Here is a 17,238-nt window from a genome sequence, read left to right as displayed (position 1 = left end):
TGCGCAAACGTCAAATTGCTATCTTAGATGAATTGCTTCGATGTGGCCATTTTAACCCCCCTGTAAGGCTAACATGCGCAACGTGATAAAATTTTGTGACGGTAATTTTATCGATTCTGATGACATAATTATGTCGTTTTGTCGATTGGTGGCAATATGTGAACCAAAATAAGTCATAATATATCGTTCTGTTAAAATACGAACAAAATCACATGGTACGCATGTTAGGGGAAAAAACAAACTTATCGATTTTGACAATATGTATTGAATCGATCGATAAGTTGGCAAATTGGTGCAAATAGGTGTGACAGCCCTCTAATCTTTGATCTCCTACGTCCGACTTAGTTATAAATTAAGAGAATCGTACTAACAAATGCAGCTGTGTTGTCTTTTAAAACTAAATATTATTATAATTTGCATGTCGTTTCCATATCTCCGGTCTATGCAGTCCCGGACTTTTGGAAGGCGTGAGTGGGGCCGAAAATCGTAGAGGCCGCTCGTAATTACCCGCCAGCCTACAGAAAACTCATGTAGGCGGCTTTATTGCAAACCGGATAACTTTTTTTTTTAATAATATATACTCGCGTTTGACCACAATCTCACCTGGTCTGCCTCGACGTCAACGACCTTGTGGGGACCAATTAGATGTAGTTTTGGCCCACTTTTTCGGTTGCATACGGCAGACATGTCCCGCCCATTCCCATTTCAGTTAGCATTTTAAAATTTATTTTTCACCTAACCATCTACTCATTTAAGCTCAAACCATACAAAGGCGGTACAGGTTTTTTTGTAATCTTCTTCTAACGTGTGGGTTGTGAGGTTGATTACTAACCCCATCAACCCTGGTGTCAGGGTCACGGTCACGGTCGGTGTCACGGTCAGGGCTACTATTGAGCCGCCAAAGGCCCCTGACATGGCTCATGTCGCGACTACTTGTAATGTTCACGTTTTTACTCACGCGTTCCCACAAAAATCTCTTTCCACGAAACGTTACCGGTACCTTTGTATACATTGACCATTGACCAATTATTTCGTACATACCGTATTCAATTGACATCGACTGAAAAAAGGGAAAATAAAAGTTACGATGTTTCACCACTACCGGTACTTTGTTTGCCTTTCATTCCGAATACCTATTCAGTGAAAATATGCATGCAAAATACAGCTCAACTCGAAGCTCTCAAAAAACATTTTGGTGAAGTATCTCCACAATTACTGCCATGAAAATCACTAGAGAATTTCGATTACCAATTTTTTGGGAACTGTAAATTGATATCAGAGGCCTTGGCTTAACAACTTTGATATTTTTTGCGCACTCAGTTAAGACATACCTATCTACTAATCTCATCTTGTTTAATTTCTCATTCAGATGTCTAGAATAGGTTCTCTTACTTATCTTTTAATGCGAACAGCAAAGGAATAAACTACAGCAGTTATTATTTCCCAAGCACTAATCTTGAAGGTAAGATTGAGTAGGCCTTTGCTACATGAACGTATTCCACCAGTCAGAAGTCGTCACTCAGCCTAGCCGAGTTAGCCGAACAAAACCTACCATGTCGCTTATAATGCGAATCAAACGATATTTAGTTTCTCTTCAGCTAAACGTTTGGCTTCGTTCTCTGGTGGGCCCAGTTACCCACTATCAAATTAGAAAAGGGCAAACTCGTCCCTGGGCCCAGTTTAAGACTGGGACGAGATGTCTCCTAAGCCAAAACGAGGTCCTGTTTTTAAGTGCGATACCACTATAAAGCTCTTCTTGGTCTTCGCCTCTCTTTCCTTGTAGCTTTCCTTCTATGATGTTTTTAATAAATTCGTCGTGTCTTATTAAATGACCAATCATCTTGCCTCTTTTGTCCTCAATAACAACCAAGAAGAGCTTACATGGAACAGATTAAAGAGAAGGCGAACGTCCTATCTTATAAGGATTTGAAGGAATCGGTCTTTCCAATTGAAAAATTCTTTCCATTTGAAAAGAATGGAGAATTCTACACCGACAAGAGCGTGGTTCTTAAATTAGTCATGTGATGACCACTATAAAGTGCTTGCTTTTCCCACAGTGGTCGGGCGCCCATCATCACGAGAACTCAAGAGACCCTGTTATCGGCTTCTACGTGTACTACAGAGCCCTGTCCACGGCCGGGGCGTATGAGAAAGTGATCGCCCCAGTCACTTCTAGAAGCATGGTGCTGACACATCTCAGTCCCGACATGGCGTATGAGCTGAAAATTCAGGCTTATACTGAACAAGCGCCGTCGCCGTTCAGCAGCATTTTGGTATGATTCTATTATTATGTGTTCCTCTAGTTATTAAAAAACTTGTAATGTATACCCTCATTGGTTTTTAAAAGATGTGTTGCTGTTGCAGTTTCTTGTCATTTCGTCTCCTCAGCCATAACACCTTGCGAAATGAAGTAAATTCAAAAATGTTACATTGACCTTCAACAAGTTTATTCGTTGAATAAATGATTCTGATTTCTGAGATCATTCAAAAAATAGTTTTGGGGCAATTCCTGTTCAGCGCATCCTTGCCGCGGGGATGGGCGCCTCTTACTTCAGTAGGCCAGAGTGATAGTGGCTGAATTCGGAGAGGGACCCAGATCTACGCGGTATAAAGTATAACTCTTACCAAGGGATACGGGTGAAGACCTCTACGGTTGCAGAGGCGGAGACGGGTGACTGACAGCTGTTAATTTTAAAATTAATGAGGAATACAGACATTTGTATAGTATTAAATGTCTGTGATGAAGAATAAATGAATAACCCGGACGAATCAAATAGGTATCTCGCTGGTATGCAAACGTGTGCTGTCAACTTAATTCTGTCGTGTTATTGACCAATGTAAAATTTTTAGACGGTTGTTTTAAATTTCTGATTATAGACGTGTGTTCCATAAATTTTATGCCGTCCCTTTCCTTTTCGGCGCATAAGAAAAAGACAGGTATATAATAACTTAATATAAAATTAGATGGTGTGTACTAGAAATTGGAATCGGCTTCAATATCTTTAGTCTTAGGTTTAAATTATTGCGCTAACATTAATAACTTTTACTAATAATAAACTCTCAGTAGCCCGTTTTCCATATAAAAATCAATTGTAACCTTCAATGCTTCCTTCCTCCCAGATTGCGAAGACCCATAAGCTGCTCAACACGACAGGCACCACTGAGGCGCCTCCAGACGAGGTGAAGTCTGAAGGCAGAGCCCCGGGCGCGCTGGTCACCGCCGGCGGGGCTCTGGGCGTTGGAGCCCTACTGGTGATACTAGCTGTTACCCTGCTGCTGTGCAGGAGAGCCAAACGCCCGCCTGCGAACAGTTAGTATACGTTTTAAACACCTTAAGGATATAGAATAAACAATCTTCTTTCTCTATCATGTGGGCTGTGAGATGGATGACCAACTTCAGCAACCCTGGTGTCAGGGTTGCTATTGAGTCCCGACGGGTTAGCAATTTTGATGGCCTAACTGCTGATCAGATACTGCATCTGCACCCTCCACCAGTCTTCGGTCTCCGTTCCACTGGGCTACGGAGGGTGAGGACGAGAGAGGGCGTCTGCGGTTGTGCACCCGCCTATGCACTAAACGCCTTCCAGCGCTGATGACTGTTTTTGATCACATCTTTGAGCCCCCTAGGAACTTGTCATGGCTCATGTAAACACTACTTACGGTCACGAGTACTAATATGTACACATTTTGAAACCATGTCGCATTAACTTTTTTGACTAATTAAACCGTAAGTCTCATTAAATGACAAATATGATAGTGAGACAGGGTCCTAAAGTGGGTACATGATTTTGCTCATGACTGTACTTACTTACAAAATACTTGTCAAGACATGGTGAAAAACTGACCGCCAACGTGTTAATGAAATTACTTATAGGTATATGAATTTAGTTTATATTAGACAAATAGCACTTAAAAAAATAATATTGTCCTAAATAGGTAAACATTGAATTGTAAAATAAACGATATTAACGGTTGTCGGTTGTCGCTGGGTGAGAACCCTTAGCGCTCCCCATTTGCCCGGCCAAGTAGTTAATGCCATTTGCGGCAAATCTACAATAAGTCACGTCAAAAAAATACTAGTTGCGTTTACATTACACACATACTCATTTATGTATCACTGTTATTTTTTTTTCAGAAGAGAAAGGTTCAGTGCCGGAGAGTGGCGGTACCAACGGTTATATTCCCGCGAAAGTTCCCATCACAATCACAGCTAATCCCATGCACGCAGAGGTTAGTAGTTCAGTAGAATTTTAAGCTTTAAAGTGGCAACACTCTAGTTAGAACTTTAGTATTTTTAATTAAAAATTAATCTTCTTTAAGCCTGTTTCATTTTAGTAAAATACAGTGAAAGTCTTATACTGTTAGCACACGTAAAGTTTTTACTCTAATAAAAAGAGTAACTAGAAGTAAAAAAATAATACTAGGAGTGTTGCCATTTCGGATAGAAACAACCTTATGTTTTTAAGTTTCTTTTTTTATCAATCTTTGCATTAGAAAATATTTAAAAAAATGTTAAAATGCACTGAAAATTACGTACCTATCGGTTTGTCCACAGGGCGGTGATGGCAGCGTGGAAATGTCATTTCTACATAACAATAACACTGGCAGTAACGATGACACCCTGCCACATTCAAGGAAAAACGGACCCACCCGTCAGTACGTGTGAATAAATTAAAAAAAGAAAAACAAACGACTCGGCTCACAGTGACATGTTTTTAAAATATTTCAGTGTTGCTGCCTTCGAAAATTACTACCAATATGGTAAAAATGTGATATCGTCGTAATCGCCATATTTTGTGTACAAACTTACGACAGTACAAAATTATATTTATACATTGTGTTGTTTGTGATTTTGTGTGAGGTGAAGAGACTTGGCCATGGAAACCGCTCTTATACTGCGGTTATAGAACTGTTGCATTTGTGACTTAGTGGTATATGAAGGTTTCGAGATTTACAACAACTTTATTTATTATTTTAATTTAAATGTAAACTTGAGATCTTATATTCAGATCTGAAGTTAGATTATGATTCTGTTTATCACAATTAAGAAATCTTCACAACTTAGAAAGCTTTTCAACTATTACAACTCTCACACCCCTATACTAAGATGTTTTTTTTTTTTATAAAAAAACTCGAATGTTCCTCGACTCCGGCCTTAAGGAAGACCTCGAACTCAGTTCAAAATCGGCATTCTTAGACGGCACCTCAACTTTATCTCGAGTTTACTCCAGTGAGATTCAGTGGACGCATGACGTTATTATTTTCGTATCATTTTGTTGGCAATATATTTTCGATTCCAGTGAATAAAGTCCTTAAATCGAAGACGTCAGTGTTAATTTAAAATACTAAAATGCTTAGCCGAGGTAGAGTCGTGTGGGCGAAATTTCCTGTTAACGTCTTAGAATGAGGGTGTAAGATTTGATAATATTTTGTAATCGACTTTTTGCAAAAAATTCCAATGTTGCCATGGGAATAAAATGGTTATAGTAGATATACAAGGGAAAATGGCAAGGTACTTAAAAGGAGGGATTTGTGTTGTTGTTGACTGCGTTTGAAGCTAAAATTGTATTTATTTTAATTTTCATCACAATTGGGTAGTTTTCTAGGTCAAAGATAAATTATAAAATTCTGATTACGAAATAAAGACACTGACAAAAAAAAACGTTTGTTTTTCAGTGTGCTTTTTCATACAAATTTCATAGTAATTTCGTGCTTTGACGTTTAGTAAAAAGTAACTGATTTGACTAGTTGGAAACTACCCTATTCACTACTTATCGTATATTTATTTATTTTCTATTGAGGTTGTGATAGATTTCAGGCATTTACATGTATCGTGTACCGAATTATTTTATTTCTAACAGACTATCAAGTACGCCTAGTATAAAAAAGGCAATGCCAGATTTTGTATGGACTTTGGGCCCATCTTTTAAACCGCGTTTATTCCCTGCATACCATTTAAAGCTGATTTACAATTTACAACGAAACTTTATAGGAACAAGCTCTATATTTGGATCTGGCATCGTCATTTTCTATCAGGAACAAAACTTATGGCAAAATAATGATCATTGTCATAGCTTAATGTTTAATTATAGCAAAGTAACTATTTTTAACGAACGTAGTATTATAATTTTATGTCATTTATCAGAGAGTGTTATTTTAATTTGGAATAAAAGGCAGTGTATAACATTGAAAAAGAATGATAAATATGAGAGACGTAGAAAAAAACGTATTTTATGTCATATTAAAAGAACACTCAATTACATCAATGCAATCGCTCATTTTTACTCGCATATAAGACTGAAACGCTTTTATTAGGTTTTACACGTTTATACGGAATCACAAAGAATAAAAAAAAAATACAAAAAATGTGCCAAATTATTTTCAATGAAACCGAATTTGGGGTATTAAAAATAATTGATTTATTTCACTATCTATCACGTATTTTAAGTGAAAATTTTGCTTGCAATGGCTACCATAAATGTTGCCATTTTCCAGAAAAATGCTTACTTTGGTAGTTGAATCTTAGAGGATATTATTATGTGATTTGGTTTGATACTTTAAAAGTAACTAGGTGCTTTATTTTCCACGTCTATCAATGTTCAGGGGGCCACAAAGGCCACATCGAAGCAATTCATCTTAAAAAAGTAATACTTATTGTTATTTGACATTATCTTAAATAAATAATGTCTTTAGTGTTGTGCCTTCAGAAATCCATAATCCTAATCCATAGGCCGTCCGTTCCACGAGGGATGTCCTCCGCCCACAGCCATTTCAATTTAGCAATTGTTTGGGCTATGTCGGTGACTTTGGTTCGTCTGCGGATCACATCGTTCCTGATTCGATCATTTAGAGTCACCGTGCAGTTGTCAATGCAAAAATACGCAATAAAAGCTGTCATGTTTGATGTGTTTTTGACTTTTATCCTTTTAACATTTAAATTAATGGCATTTCATTATCATATGTATTTATTTTATCCATGGCAGGTTTACATAAACAAACAACGACTGTTTTACATAGCTTTCCTGTAACAATTACTACGCTTTTGTATCAAAACTAGATACATTTATACATAAACTCAAGTCTATTTCCCACCGGGGTAAGCAGATACTAAACAAAACTACTACAAAATAAAACAATACCACTCAAAACTACTGTATGTAATTAAGTATTTAATGTTTTATGACAATGGCAACAATTATTTATGTTATATATTAAAATGGATTCATAAAATGTCTCCTTAACAAAAATATTCCTGTGAGAATATATGACTACACTGCAAACAATTCATAATAATGGGGAACTTTCCTCAAGAATAAAATAGATGGTGTTGTCGAGTTTTACTTGCGTACATGGTTTTTCAAAAATACAATGTAATGGAAAAAGCATATACAAAAATAATTGTTGCTTGATATTTGGGTCACATTATGTATAGAATTATGTTGCTAGCTATATTGCTTCTCTTTATTTTGATCAGAATAATAATGGGTGGAAGATATAATCTCCTGGGAGTAATAAAAAGGGTCATCATTTATACTATTTAGTAATGAAATTTAAAGTTTAAACGAAGGAAAATCTTTACAGCGCCATCTATCTTGTTTTTGAGGAACGTCGCCTGGAAAGTCTCTCATTAAAAAATGTGCGGTTAATGTTGAATTCAGATATCTAGTACTTTTATAGACAAGCGCTTAAAAGGCTGTTTAGTGCACATTTCATATCATATCACTAATTAGAACCAGAGCACTGAACTGATATTTTTACAGGGTTGTCAGTTTTTGGTGAAATAAATCTCAATCATTGACTCATTGGGCTATGTTAAAGGTAAGTATTATCGAAAGAAGTCTAAAAAAATAAAATTTAATGCAGTCATAGAATTAGCTCACTATTTAGTTGCATAATTGTGATGAAATAGTATCTATTTTTTACTATGTAAATGGCAACATTTTGCATCTGTCAATGTTCTGGCTTTAATTTCAGAATCGGGATGACAACTAAAATGCGAATGGTTTCTTTATTCAATAAAAAAAATGGTTTCTTTTTTCAAAACCAATTTTAAAGCAAGAAAAATAATACCATTTATCTACTAAAAAACTTGTGTTGCCATCCTTATTCGAAAAATCTCCGAAAATCTGCGAAATGACAATCCATTGAATCAGGTACCTATTAAATTAATTGTACATAAAATGTTTATAGTGTGATAAACACAGACAATTGTAACACCCGGTTAAACGTGTAATGAAGCGAATTTAAAGTAAGCCCGCGATGACAATGGACATGTAGTACGCTCGAATAAACTAAATTTTAATTAATGAAACCCTGTTTTATTCTAAAGCTCTTGTTCTTTCTATGCCATCAACGGTACAACAGATAGACACCTACCGCCTTATTACAAACAAGACTAAAGATAAGATAGATGTAACTGGTTTAAAATAAAGGCCGCGCCACGAAATAATTTCACTGATTATAATTAATCTGATTGATAAGCCTTAAATAATTCTATGCAGAATCTGTGACACTAGCGCTACGGCTGCGGGGTTTATTTCGTGGCTCGTATTATATTTTAAACCTGATATTATCTTTAACTAGTAATCTTCTTCTTCTATCGTGTGGGTTGCGAGGTAGAGTATCAACTTCATCAACCCTGGTGTCAGGGTTACTATTGAGCCGCCAAAGGTCCCTGACATGGCTCATGTAACGACTACTTACTTACATGAGTAAGTAGTATCCGGGACCAACGGCTTAACGTGCCTTCCGAAGCACGGATCATCTTACTTTCGGACAATCTGGTTGATAAGCCAGTAATGTCCTAACCAAACTAGGGACCACAAAGTATTTTTTGTGATATGTCCCCACCGGGAATCGAACCTGGGACCTCCGGATCGTGAGCCCAGCGCTCAACCACTGGACCACGGAGGTCTTTAACAAGTAATAAGACGGTATATATTGCCATACAACCATAACGTTGAAGTTGAAGACGGTATGTGGTTAAATTTTTGCATAGAAATAATTCTGTCAACTAACTGAGGTAAGTGGGGAGCGCTGCTTTCTGTTTGGGTCACTCAGTACTCTAAGCACGTCGAAATCTTACGGTACCTTGTTGCATCTTTTGTCTGATCTATTAGTCAGATGTGGTGACAGAAGCCGTTTGTCGTTTATTAGGAGTCTAGACCTCGTATCGACGATGATTCCATGTAAAAACTCGAATAATGGAGAATCGTGGGAAGAGGTATATTCTATGAACCTGTTGTGCTGTAGAGAGTAATTAAATGTTATACTGAAGCTTATTACTGTAGGATAGCTATTAATTTCAGCAAAATTGTTATAAAGCGAGCTGGTAACTAGAGCTTATAAATACTCTATTTCAAGCCCTAGAAAAGCTTCACATTTTAAGTGAGTAATATTATTTTAATAATGATATTTAGGTTACCTGGTATTATGGTACTTATAATTGTTTCGCTATCTACTTGCAGTGTAGTGTAGGAAATGAAGCTAGTGGAAGCAAACTAAATTGGGGATTTTTTTTTACACGTAACGCGAAATTGTTGTATGAGACCACTCGAGAAGAAAAACTTGACTGAAAAAAATTCCGATCGGAAAGACGAAAAAAATTGAATTATTTTTAAAAAGCAGCAGGTCCGTTTGAAGAAAAATTTGGATTTTCATGATGTGTCATGGCAATAAATTATTAGGCAATAAATAAGTCGTAAAATTATAATTATATCTTTATTTGTATTATATAATCCTTAAATATAAAAAAATAAATAATAATAATAAAAAAGTTTATTTAGGTAAAATCTACGACACACATATATGAAAATATTAGTTCACAATTACACGTAAGTATGTTACATGCTGTGACATAATTGTAATGAGTCAACTGGTATCCCTAAAAGTTTGAAAACTGAGCTAAGGACAAAATAATTTTAGACTGAGAAATTTTTCGGCCCAATATATGGAGGTGTTTGTACTTTTTAGGTATAGATAACTACTTAACTTCCACATGTTTTATTTTCCTCCGCACCACCCAAATCCCTTGGCAGATGAGGCTTTCGAATACATCGCGCTCAGGGGTGATACTGAAAAGTATCGGCGCCCGAAGGACGTAAATATACGCTTCCGACGATCCGATTACTCTGGCCATAGAGGCGGCCTATCAGCTCGCGACATCAAACACTTCAGAAGACCGCGCTGGCGTGGAAGACGATTTCTCTGGGTCGATTAATTCTTTCAAATATTCTTCCTTTCAGACGACGCCCTGAGCCGAGGTTCGCGCCCAACTGGGGACCCTCAGGTATGTTGTCTTAAATTTTGTACCGGGTGAGAGCCCTCAGCGTTTCCCATTTGTTTTATTTTTTTTTATACAAGTTTATTTGACTGAGGATTTAATGTTGGTTTCGTCATACAAAAAATTGCTTCATTGCCTACACTAGGAGCAACGTGGTGGAGCTTGCTTCGCATCCCCTCTGATGAATCAGGGTGTCAGGTTACACAAGTTTCTGATGCTGCTTCTGTGAACACCCACAAATAAATTGTGTACATTAAATACTTACATTAAGTCCTAGTACGGCTTTGAAATACGAGTAGACTACTCTGGATACCATCCCCCTCGCGTCAGACAGAGTACTGCGGGGCGGAAGGCAAGAGGAAAACCACTGCCCTATTTTCCCTTACAAGTAGCATGGAGAATGCTACACTAACAAGAGCGTGACTCTTAAATTAGTGATGTTAATGTAAAATACATACATCTTTCATTTAAGTAATTCTTATGAGGATTCAAAAAAACGACGATACGTTTCGAGAAAAAGTAGGTACTGCATGGCCCTTGCGCTTCGCTTTGCTTGTCTCGGCACTACCGTGCTCCCAGATAAAACATTATAACGTCACTGAAAAAAAACTAATTGGAAGAAAAATGCTAAGAATCGTTGATGCGTACCCTTTGAAGCTTATTTTGCCTCTGCCGATATGTACATATATAAGTATATGTTAAACATATTCATAGCAATTAGGCACAAGCTAATTTCCATTAGTGGTCCTGTTGCCGTAATGGAATTCTTAGTGCGGCCTTCGCTAACTAATTAAAACGAAAGCGAAACAATCTAAGTGATATGCCACACGATGTATTGACGCCTCCGTTGCGACGTCGCAGCTCTCTCATTCTACATACTGAGTAGCACGATGTCGCAATGCTTCGTGTGGCATAGTGTTGTGCTTTACAGGTATAAGAGCTAACTTTCCGCTCGCGACTGTATTTGTGTGGATTTCGGTTGTCACTGTAAGTAGGTACTCAAAGTTCGTCTCTGGAAAGTATCTACTGTCAGCCCGTCTCTCCACTGTATCGTTCTTACATAATGGTGCTATTTTCTGTAGACACCATGTAATTTTATTTTAAGTTATGCCTGTCATTTTCCAATCCGCTAAAAAGGAAAGGGTTTGATGATTGACGGCTGTTAATTTTAAAATTAATGAATTACCTAAATAAACTTTTTTATTATTATTAATTAACCGGGCAAGTCAAATAGGTATCTCGCTCGTATGCAATCCGTTTGACGTGAGCTGTCAACTTAATTCTGTCAGGTTACTGTCGATGTAAAATTTTTAGAGGGTTGTTTTATATTTCTTCCTAAACTTGACGTGTGTTCCGTATGTGCCTGTCGATTACCTGTCCCTTTCTTTTTCAGCGGATAAGAAAATTACAGGTATAACAATTTAAAATAAAATTAGATGGCGTGTACAGGAATTAGCAATATACATTAATGTCCCTAACACAGTTGGTTCGCCTATTAAAGACGTCAATACGCCTCACCACCTATCACTTTGGTGTAACAGCAGGCTCGGTGAGGCGTGGGTACCTACTTAGTTCATCTTGTGATAGTAAGCTACCCTAATTGGGATATCATCATCATCACCAGCCCATTAACGTCCCCACTGCTGGGGCACGGGCCTTCCCTATGGATGGATAGGGAGATCGGGCCTTAAACCACTACGCGGGCCCAGTGCGGATTGGTGGTTATTAACGACTTCTAATGCAGCCGGAACCAACGGCTTAACGTGCCTTCGGAAGCACGGAGGAGCTCGAGATGAAAACTTTTTTTTTGTGGTCACCCATCCTATGATCGCCCTTTGCGAAAGTTGGTTAACTTCAACAATCGCAGACCGAGCGCGTTTACCGCTGCGCCACCGAGCTCCTAATTGGGATATAGTCGTTAGCATTCTGTCATTAGTGTTGATAGAGAACACAACGGATCTCCGAAGTCGCAACGAAGCGGCAACGCCCGTGTGGCATCTCTCTAACTTCGAAAAATAAGTTTCACCAGCAATGAGGCTGCAGGTTACAATTTTATGAGTTTATACTGGCAACATAGTGTATAAAGGAAGTCTAGATTGTAATGCTTTTGCCTTTCATGTTAACGACTTGTTTTAATAAGCTGTTATGTAAAATTTTAAATATACTTATGTTCATTATACCGCGAAATTCCGTGGTATGTGCCTATTCCAACGGGAAATAGGCGTCATCTTATAAATGTGAGTATGTACCTACAATTTACGTCCCTTTTCTATTAAAGTTGGCCGGGTTACAAGTCGTTAGAGATAAAAACGCTACTGAAGTTTTGAATAATAAATACGATGCACGAAAATAAAATGTACAATCAAAGATCAAAAGTGCAGTCACTGAGCCCAGCGAATTATTTGTAAACAGTGGTGAAATTATGAACCATTACTTGTCATAATTATAAAATTTAGTAAAATTTTGTATGTGTTTTTGGCCTATTACAGAAACTACATGTAACCAGGAGGTCTTAAGTGCAACCAGTTTATTTATTACTTTGCAAGAAACTGATTGGTCTTTTTGCACCTTATCGTACACTTTACACTTTTGATAGACACTTTGTTGGGAAACCAAGTGGTTTTCGTAAGTACCAACATTTGTTGTCTTATTTATAGGTTTACCTTAGACGGCATTAACTACTTGGCTGGACAAGTAAGTCTAGTTTAGAAATACACTCGGACGGTCATCATCATCAGCCCATTAACGTCCCCACTGCTGGGGCACGGGCTTTCCTATGGATGGATAGGGAGATCGGGCCTTAAACCATCACGCGGGCCCAGTGCGGATTGATGGTTATTAACGACTGCTAATGCAGCCGGGACCAACGGCTTAGCGTGCCTTGCGAAGCACGGAGGAGCTCGAGATGAAAACTTTTTTTTTGTGGTCAGTCGCAGTGGAGCAGCGTGGTGGAGTATGCTCCATACCCCCTCCGGTTGATTGAGGGGTGGCCTGTGCACTTCAGTGGGACGTATATGGGCTGTTTATGTATGTATGGTCACCCATCCTATGACCGGCCTTTGCGAAAGTTGCTCAACTTCAACAATGGCAGACCGAGCGCGTTTACCGCTGCGCCACCGAGCTCCTCAACTCGGCCGGTTCTAGCCGTTAAAACACCTCTACCAACCCGCATATGAGCAGCGTGGTGGTAATACGCTCCATACCCTCCCCGGTTGATTGAGAGGAAGCCTGTGCCCAGTATTGTGATGTATATAGGCTGTTTATGTATGAAACTAGAAAAAAGAAAGGTACCAAGAAGAAGGAAGGTTCTTTATTTTTACTATTTTCTTTTTTTTTGTGTTCGTATCATTATATGTTTTTTGCACCAGCCCGTGCTCCAATGCATTAACTTCTTTCACCCTAAGGTTGCCTGGCAGAAATTGCTATTTAGCAATAAGGCCGCCTATTGTACTTATGTTTTTATTCGTATGTTTATGTCCTTTGTATATGTCGTTGTGCAATAAAGTATTATTGATTGATTGATTGAAGGAAGTAGAAAAATTTAAATATTTCAGCACCATTGCATTTTAGGTACTAGGTACTTTTTACCTAATAATCTTGAGACTTCTTAAATTAGAAAAAGAAAACACCTGTAAAATGTTCTTTAGATCCAATCTAATGTTTCCGTACCATTTTAATTGTTATTTACCTTGTTTCCTTGAAGATTAAGGTAATTCAATCTAAAGTACAAAAGTTAGTTGGGTACATGCTGTTGAAAGCGCGGGACGGCGAACGCAATTAGTTTACCAAGAATAATTCCACTCCGTGTTGACAAGGCTATTCTTAAGTATTCTTATAAAGGCGGTTTGCCCACTGGAAGCAACGAACTCCGTGGTCCAGTGGTTGAGCGCTGGACAAACGAACCGGAGGTCACGGGTTCGATTCCCGGTGGGGATATATCACAAAAATTACTTAGTGGTCTCTAGTTTGGTTAGGAAATTACTGGCTGGTCAAAAAAATTTCCGAAAGTAAGATGATCCGTGCCTCGGAAGGGCCTTTGGAGGCTCAATAGTAACCCTGACACCAGGGTTGATGAGGTTGGTACTCCCCCTCACAACCCACACGGTAGAAGAAGATAAAATAATTTATTTAAAACAAATGAAATAAAGCAATATTAAAACATTAAATCTATCTAACCATAAATCAAACAGCAATTATCAATTATTATAATTGTATTTTTAATCAATTATTTTATTATTCGTTTGTATGATAGAACTTGTACTAATTTCGTGAAGAGTCTCACACAAATTCCATCCCCTCTACGCGTTAGACGGTAAAAATGTTTTTTGTATGGAATACCAGGGGTGTGGTACAGAGTAGTTGGTAATAAGCGGTGCTTAGATTGCGCACTAGCAGAAGTATGTTTATGGATTAGATGAAAGGAAACAGTTGATTGCTTTATCTTGCTATCTTTTAACAAGAAGGAACCAAAGACGAATAAATACTTTTTATATCATAGAGCTATAAACTAATAGAGACGTGACATTGCTACTACTTGTCGAGTATGTAGGTATGTATTAAAACACCAGTGCTAGGATGACGACTGATTTATTCCACACAAGTAACTACCGACAATCATATTATTTACAAATACCCACAACCCCCTTTATAAATTAAAATTAAATTAACAGAGCTTAATGTATAACATGCTTTTTTTTTTTTATTGTTGACTTTCCTTTATATAATTTTAAAGTTTAATTTCAATAAATCATCACAAAATCAATATATTATTAGACCGATAGGTACCTGAAACCTTATACATTTTATAAGGAGGTACATGTATTATATTTTATAATATTGCATGAATCTGGTTATGAATTTATTCTTTACTGATACTGAAAAAGTATTGTTAAGATACTTTTATAATTAAAGTGTTAAACTTATATCTAGTTAATCAAATAGTAATCATTCAATGATACTATCGGTATGTTGTTTTTTTTTATGATTCATATTTGTTATATTTAAACAATACATACTACATCTACATAGTATGTAAATTTCATGTAGGATACATAATCTACTTTTTTATCCACTGCTAATTAAGTGATTATAGTTTTATTTTTTATCTGTTCTGTAGATGGCTAATAAATAATTACTCTTTGAACAAAATACATTTTAAATTAATTTCCTATATTTAAAAAAAACAACAAATCAACTTCAACTTTAGTGTACATCTTAAAGGTAAGTACCTACGTAATTCTTATTTTATATGTATAATATATATCATTTTAATTTGTTCCATTTATTTTGTAAATATATATATATATATATATATATTTACTATTTGTTACTTACACCTTAATTTATTTCATGTTTCTACTAATAACATTGTTTTCTTTTGCAGACTCAAAACGCCGAATAGCCCCACCGATCAGGTTGTCTCAGTGTCCTGCCAGAACGTGAAAATTGAGGTTGAGATACACTTGACAATGGTATATTATTATTATTACTACCGGATGGAGATTGTAAACGACCACCGGTACTGTATGTTGGTTCCTCATCCGGGACAGTGATATCATCGTATGGCAATACATTATCTCTTTCTGTACAATTTTGTTTATTTATATATTGTCCCCTATCAATATTAAGATGTCTACGATTTCGAACTAGTGTTCCACCGTCCACTAGCTTCACCAAATATGAACGTTTTCCGACCAGTCCATTTACTATCGCCCTTACCCACTGCTTATTTACTCTGACTCGCACTTGTTGACCTATACTTAGAGGCAGCATATCCATTGCTCCTTTATCATAATATTTCTTCTGTTTTTGCTGGCGATTATCTAAATGTAATCTTATATTTTTGTAAATTTTAGGTTTTAACATTTTTGGATTACAAGGTATTATAGTTCTCATTTTTCTATTATTCAACAACTCTGCAGGAGAAGGTATATCCCTGCTGATAGGTGTATTTTCGTATAACAGCAACGCTAGTCTGAAGTCAGTATTATCATGTTGTGTCTTTTTCATTATATTTTTAATAGTTTGAATGGCCCTCTCAACTTGTCCGTTTGATTGCGCGTATCGCGGTGATGACGTAACATGCATAAAGTTCCACTGTTTTGAGAATTGTTTAAAATGTTCAGAACAATATTCCGGGCCGTTATCTGACATTACTATGTCTGGAATGCCTTGTCTTGAAAATATGACTTTCATCTGATCAATGACGTCTTCACTACGTAAAGAATGCAGTTTTACAACTTCGATAAATTTGCTGTAGTAGTCTATTACTATTAAATACTTTTCGCCTTTGTAATGAAAAGTATCTGTACCAACCTTCGACCATGCTCTGTTTGGTATATCATGTGGAATCATTTTCTCCTTTGCGTTCGCATTTTTAAAAGTTATGCACGCTTGGCACTTACTTATGTAATCTTCTAATTGACTATTAATATTTGGCCAAAACATGCATTCTCTCACTCGTAACTTACACTTTTCTAAACCCAAATGTCCTACATGTACTTTCTTCAGCATTTCAGAACGCATTGCTTTTGGAATAACAACTCGACTGCCTCTCCATACTAAGCCATATGATTTAGTTAGCTCATCTTTATATGACCAATAGGCAGTCACCTCATCTGGTAATAAATTTTTATGTTCGGGCCATCCCTTATCTATGTATGTTATAACCATCTGAAGTTGATTATCATTCTGCGTACACTTTTGTAAATGTACAAAGTGTGTATCAGTGAGAGGATTGCACGTAGTAACAGCACACACTTGCGCCAGCGCATCGAAGTGATCACGCGTCTCGGGATCGCGATAACAAACCGGTTCCGGGGCCCTTGATAGCGCGTCCGCAATAAACAAATACTTGCCCGGCTTGTATACTAATTTAAATGAGTAAAGCTGTAATCGTAATAGCATCCTTTGTAATCTAGCTGGTGCACAGGCTATAGGTTTACTAATAATATTTA

General features: G+C 37.1%; 1 protein-coding gene across 1 annotated transcript in view; it reads left to right on the top strand.

Annotated features, from left to right (window-relative positions):
* Positions 1 to 8,302, top strand: part of LOC126373297 (interference hedgehog-like) — a 65,517-nt gene extending 57,215 nt beyond the window's left edge. Inside the window, exons 13-16 of the mRNA XM_050019399.1 lie at positions 2,058 to 2,273; positions 3,121 to 3,310; positions 4,136 to 4,230; positions 4,556 to 8,302. Of these exons, the coding sequence (XP_049875356.1) occupies positions 2,058 to 2,273; positions 3,121 to 3,310; positions 4,136 to 4,230; positions 4,556 to 4,666 (612 nt within the window). The 3' untranslated portion in view covers positions 4,667 to 8,302. The remainder of the gene's footprint in view (positions 1 to 2,057; positions 2,274 to 3,120; positions 3,311 to 4,135; positions 4,231 to 4,555) is intronic.
* Positions 8,303 to 17,238: the final 8,936 nt, after the last annotated feature.

This window comes from Pectinophora gossypiella, chromosome 15 (genome assembly GCF_024362695.1).
Source record: "Pectinophora gossypiella chromosome 15, ilPecGoss1.1, whole genome shotgun sequence".
Lineage (NCBI taxonomy): Eukaryota > Metazoa > Arthropoda > Insecta > Lepidoptera > Gelechiidae > Pectinophora > Pectinophora gossypiella.
This window is presented reverse-complemented; position numbering and strand designations above follow the sequence as displayed.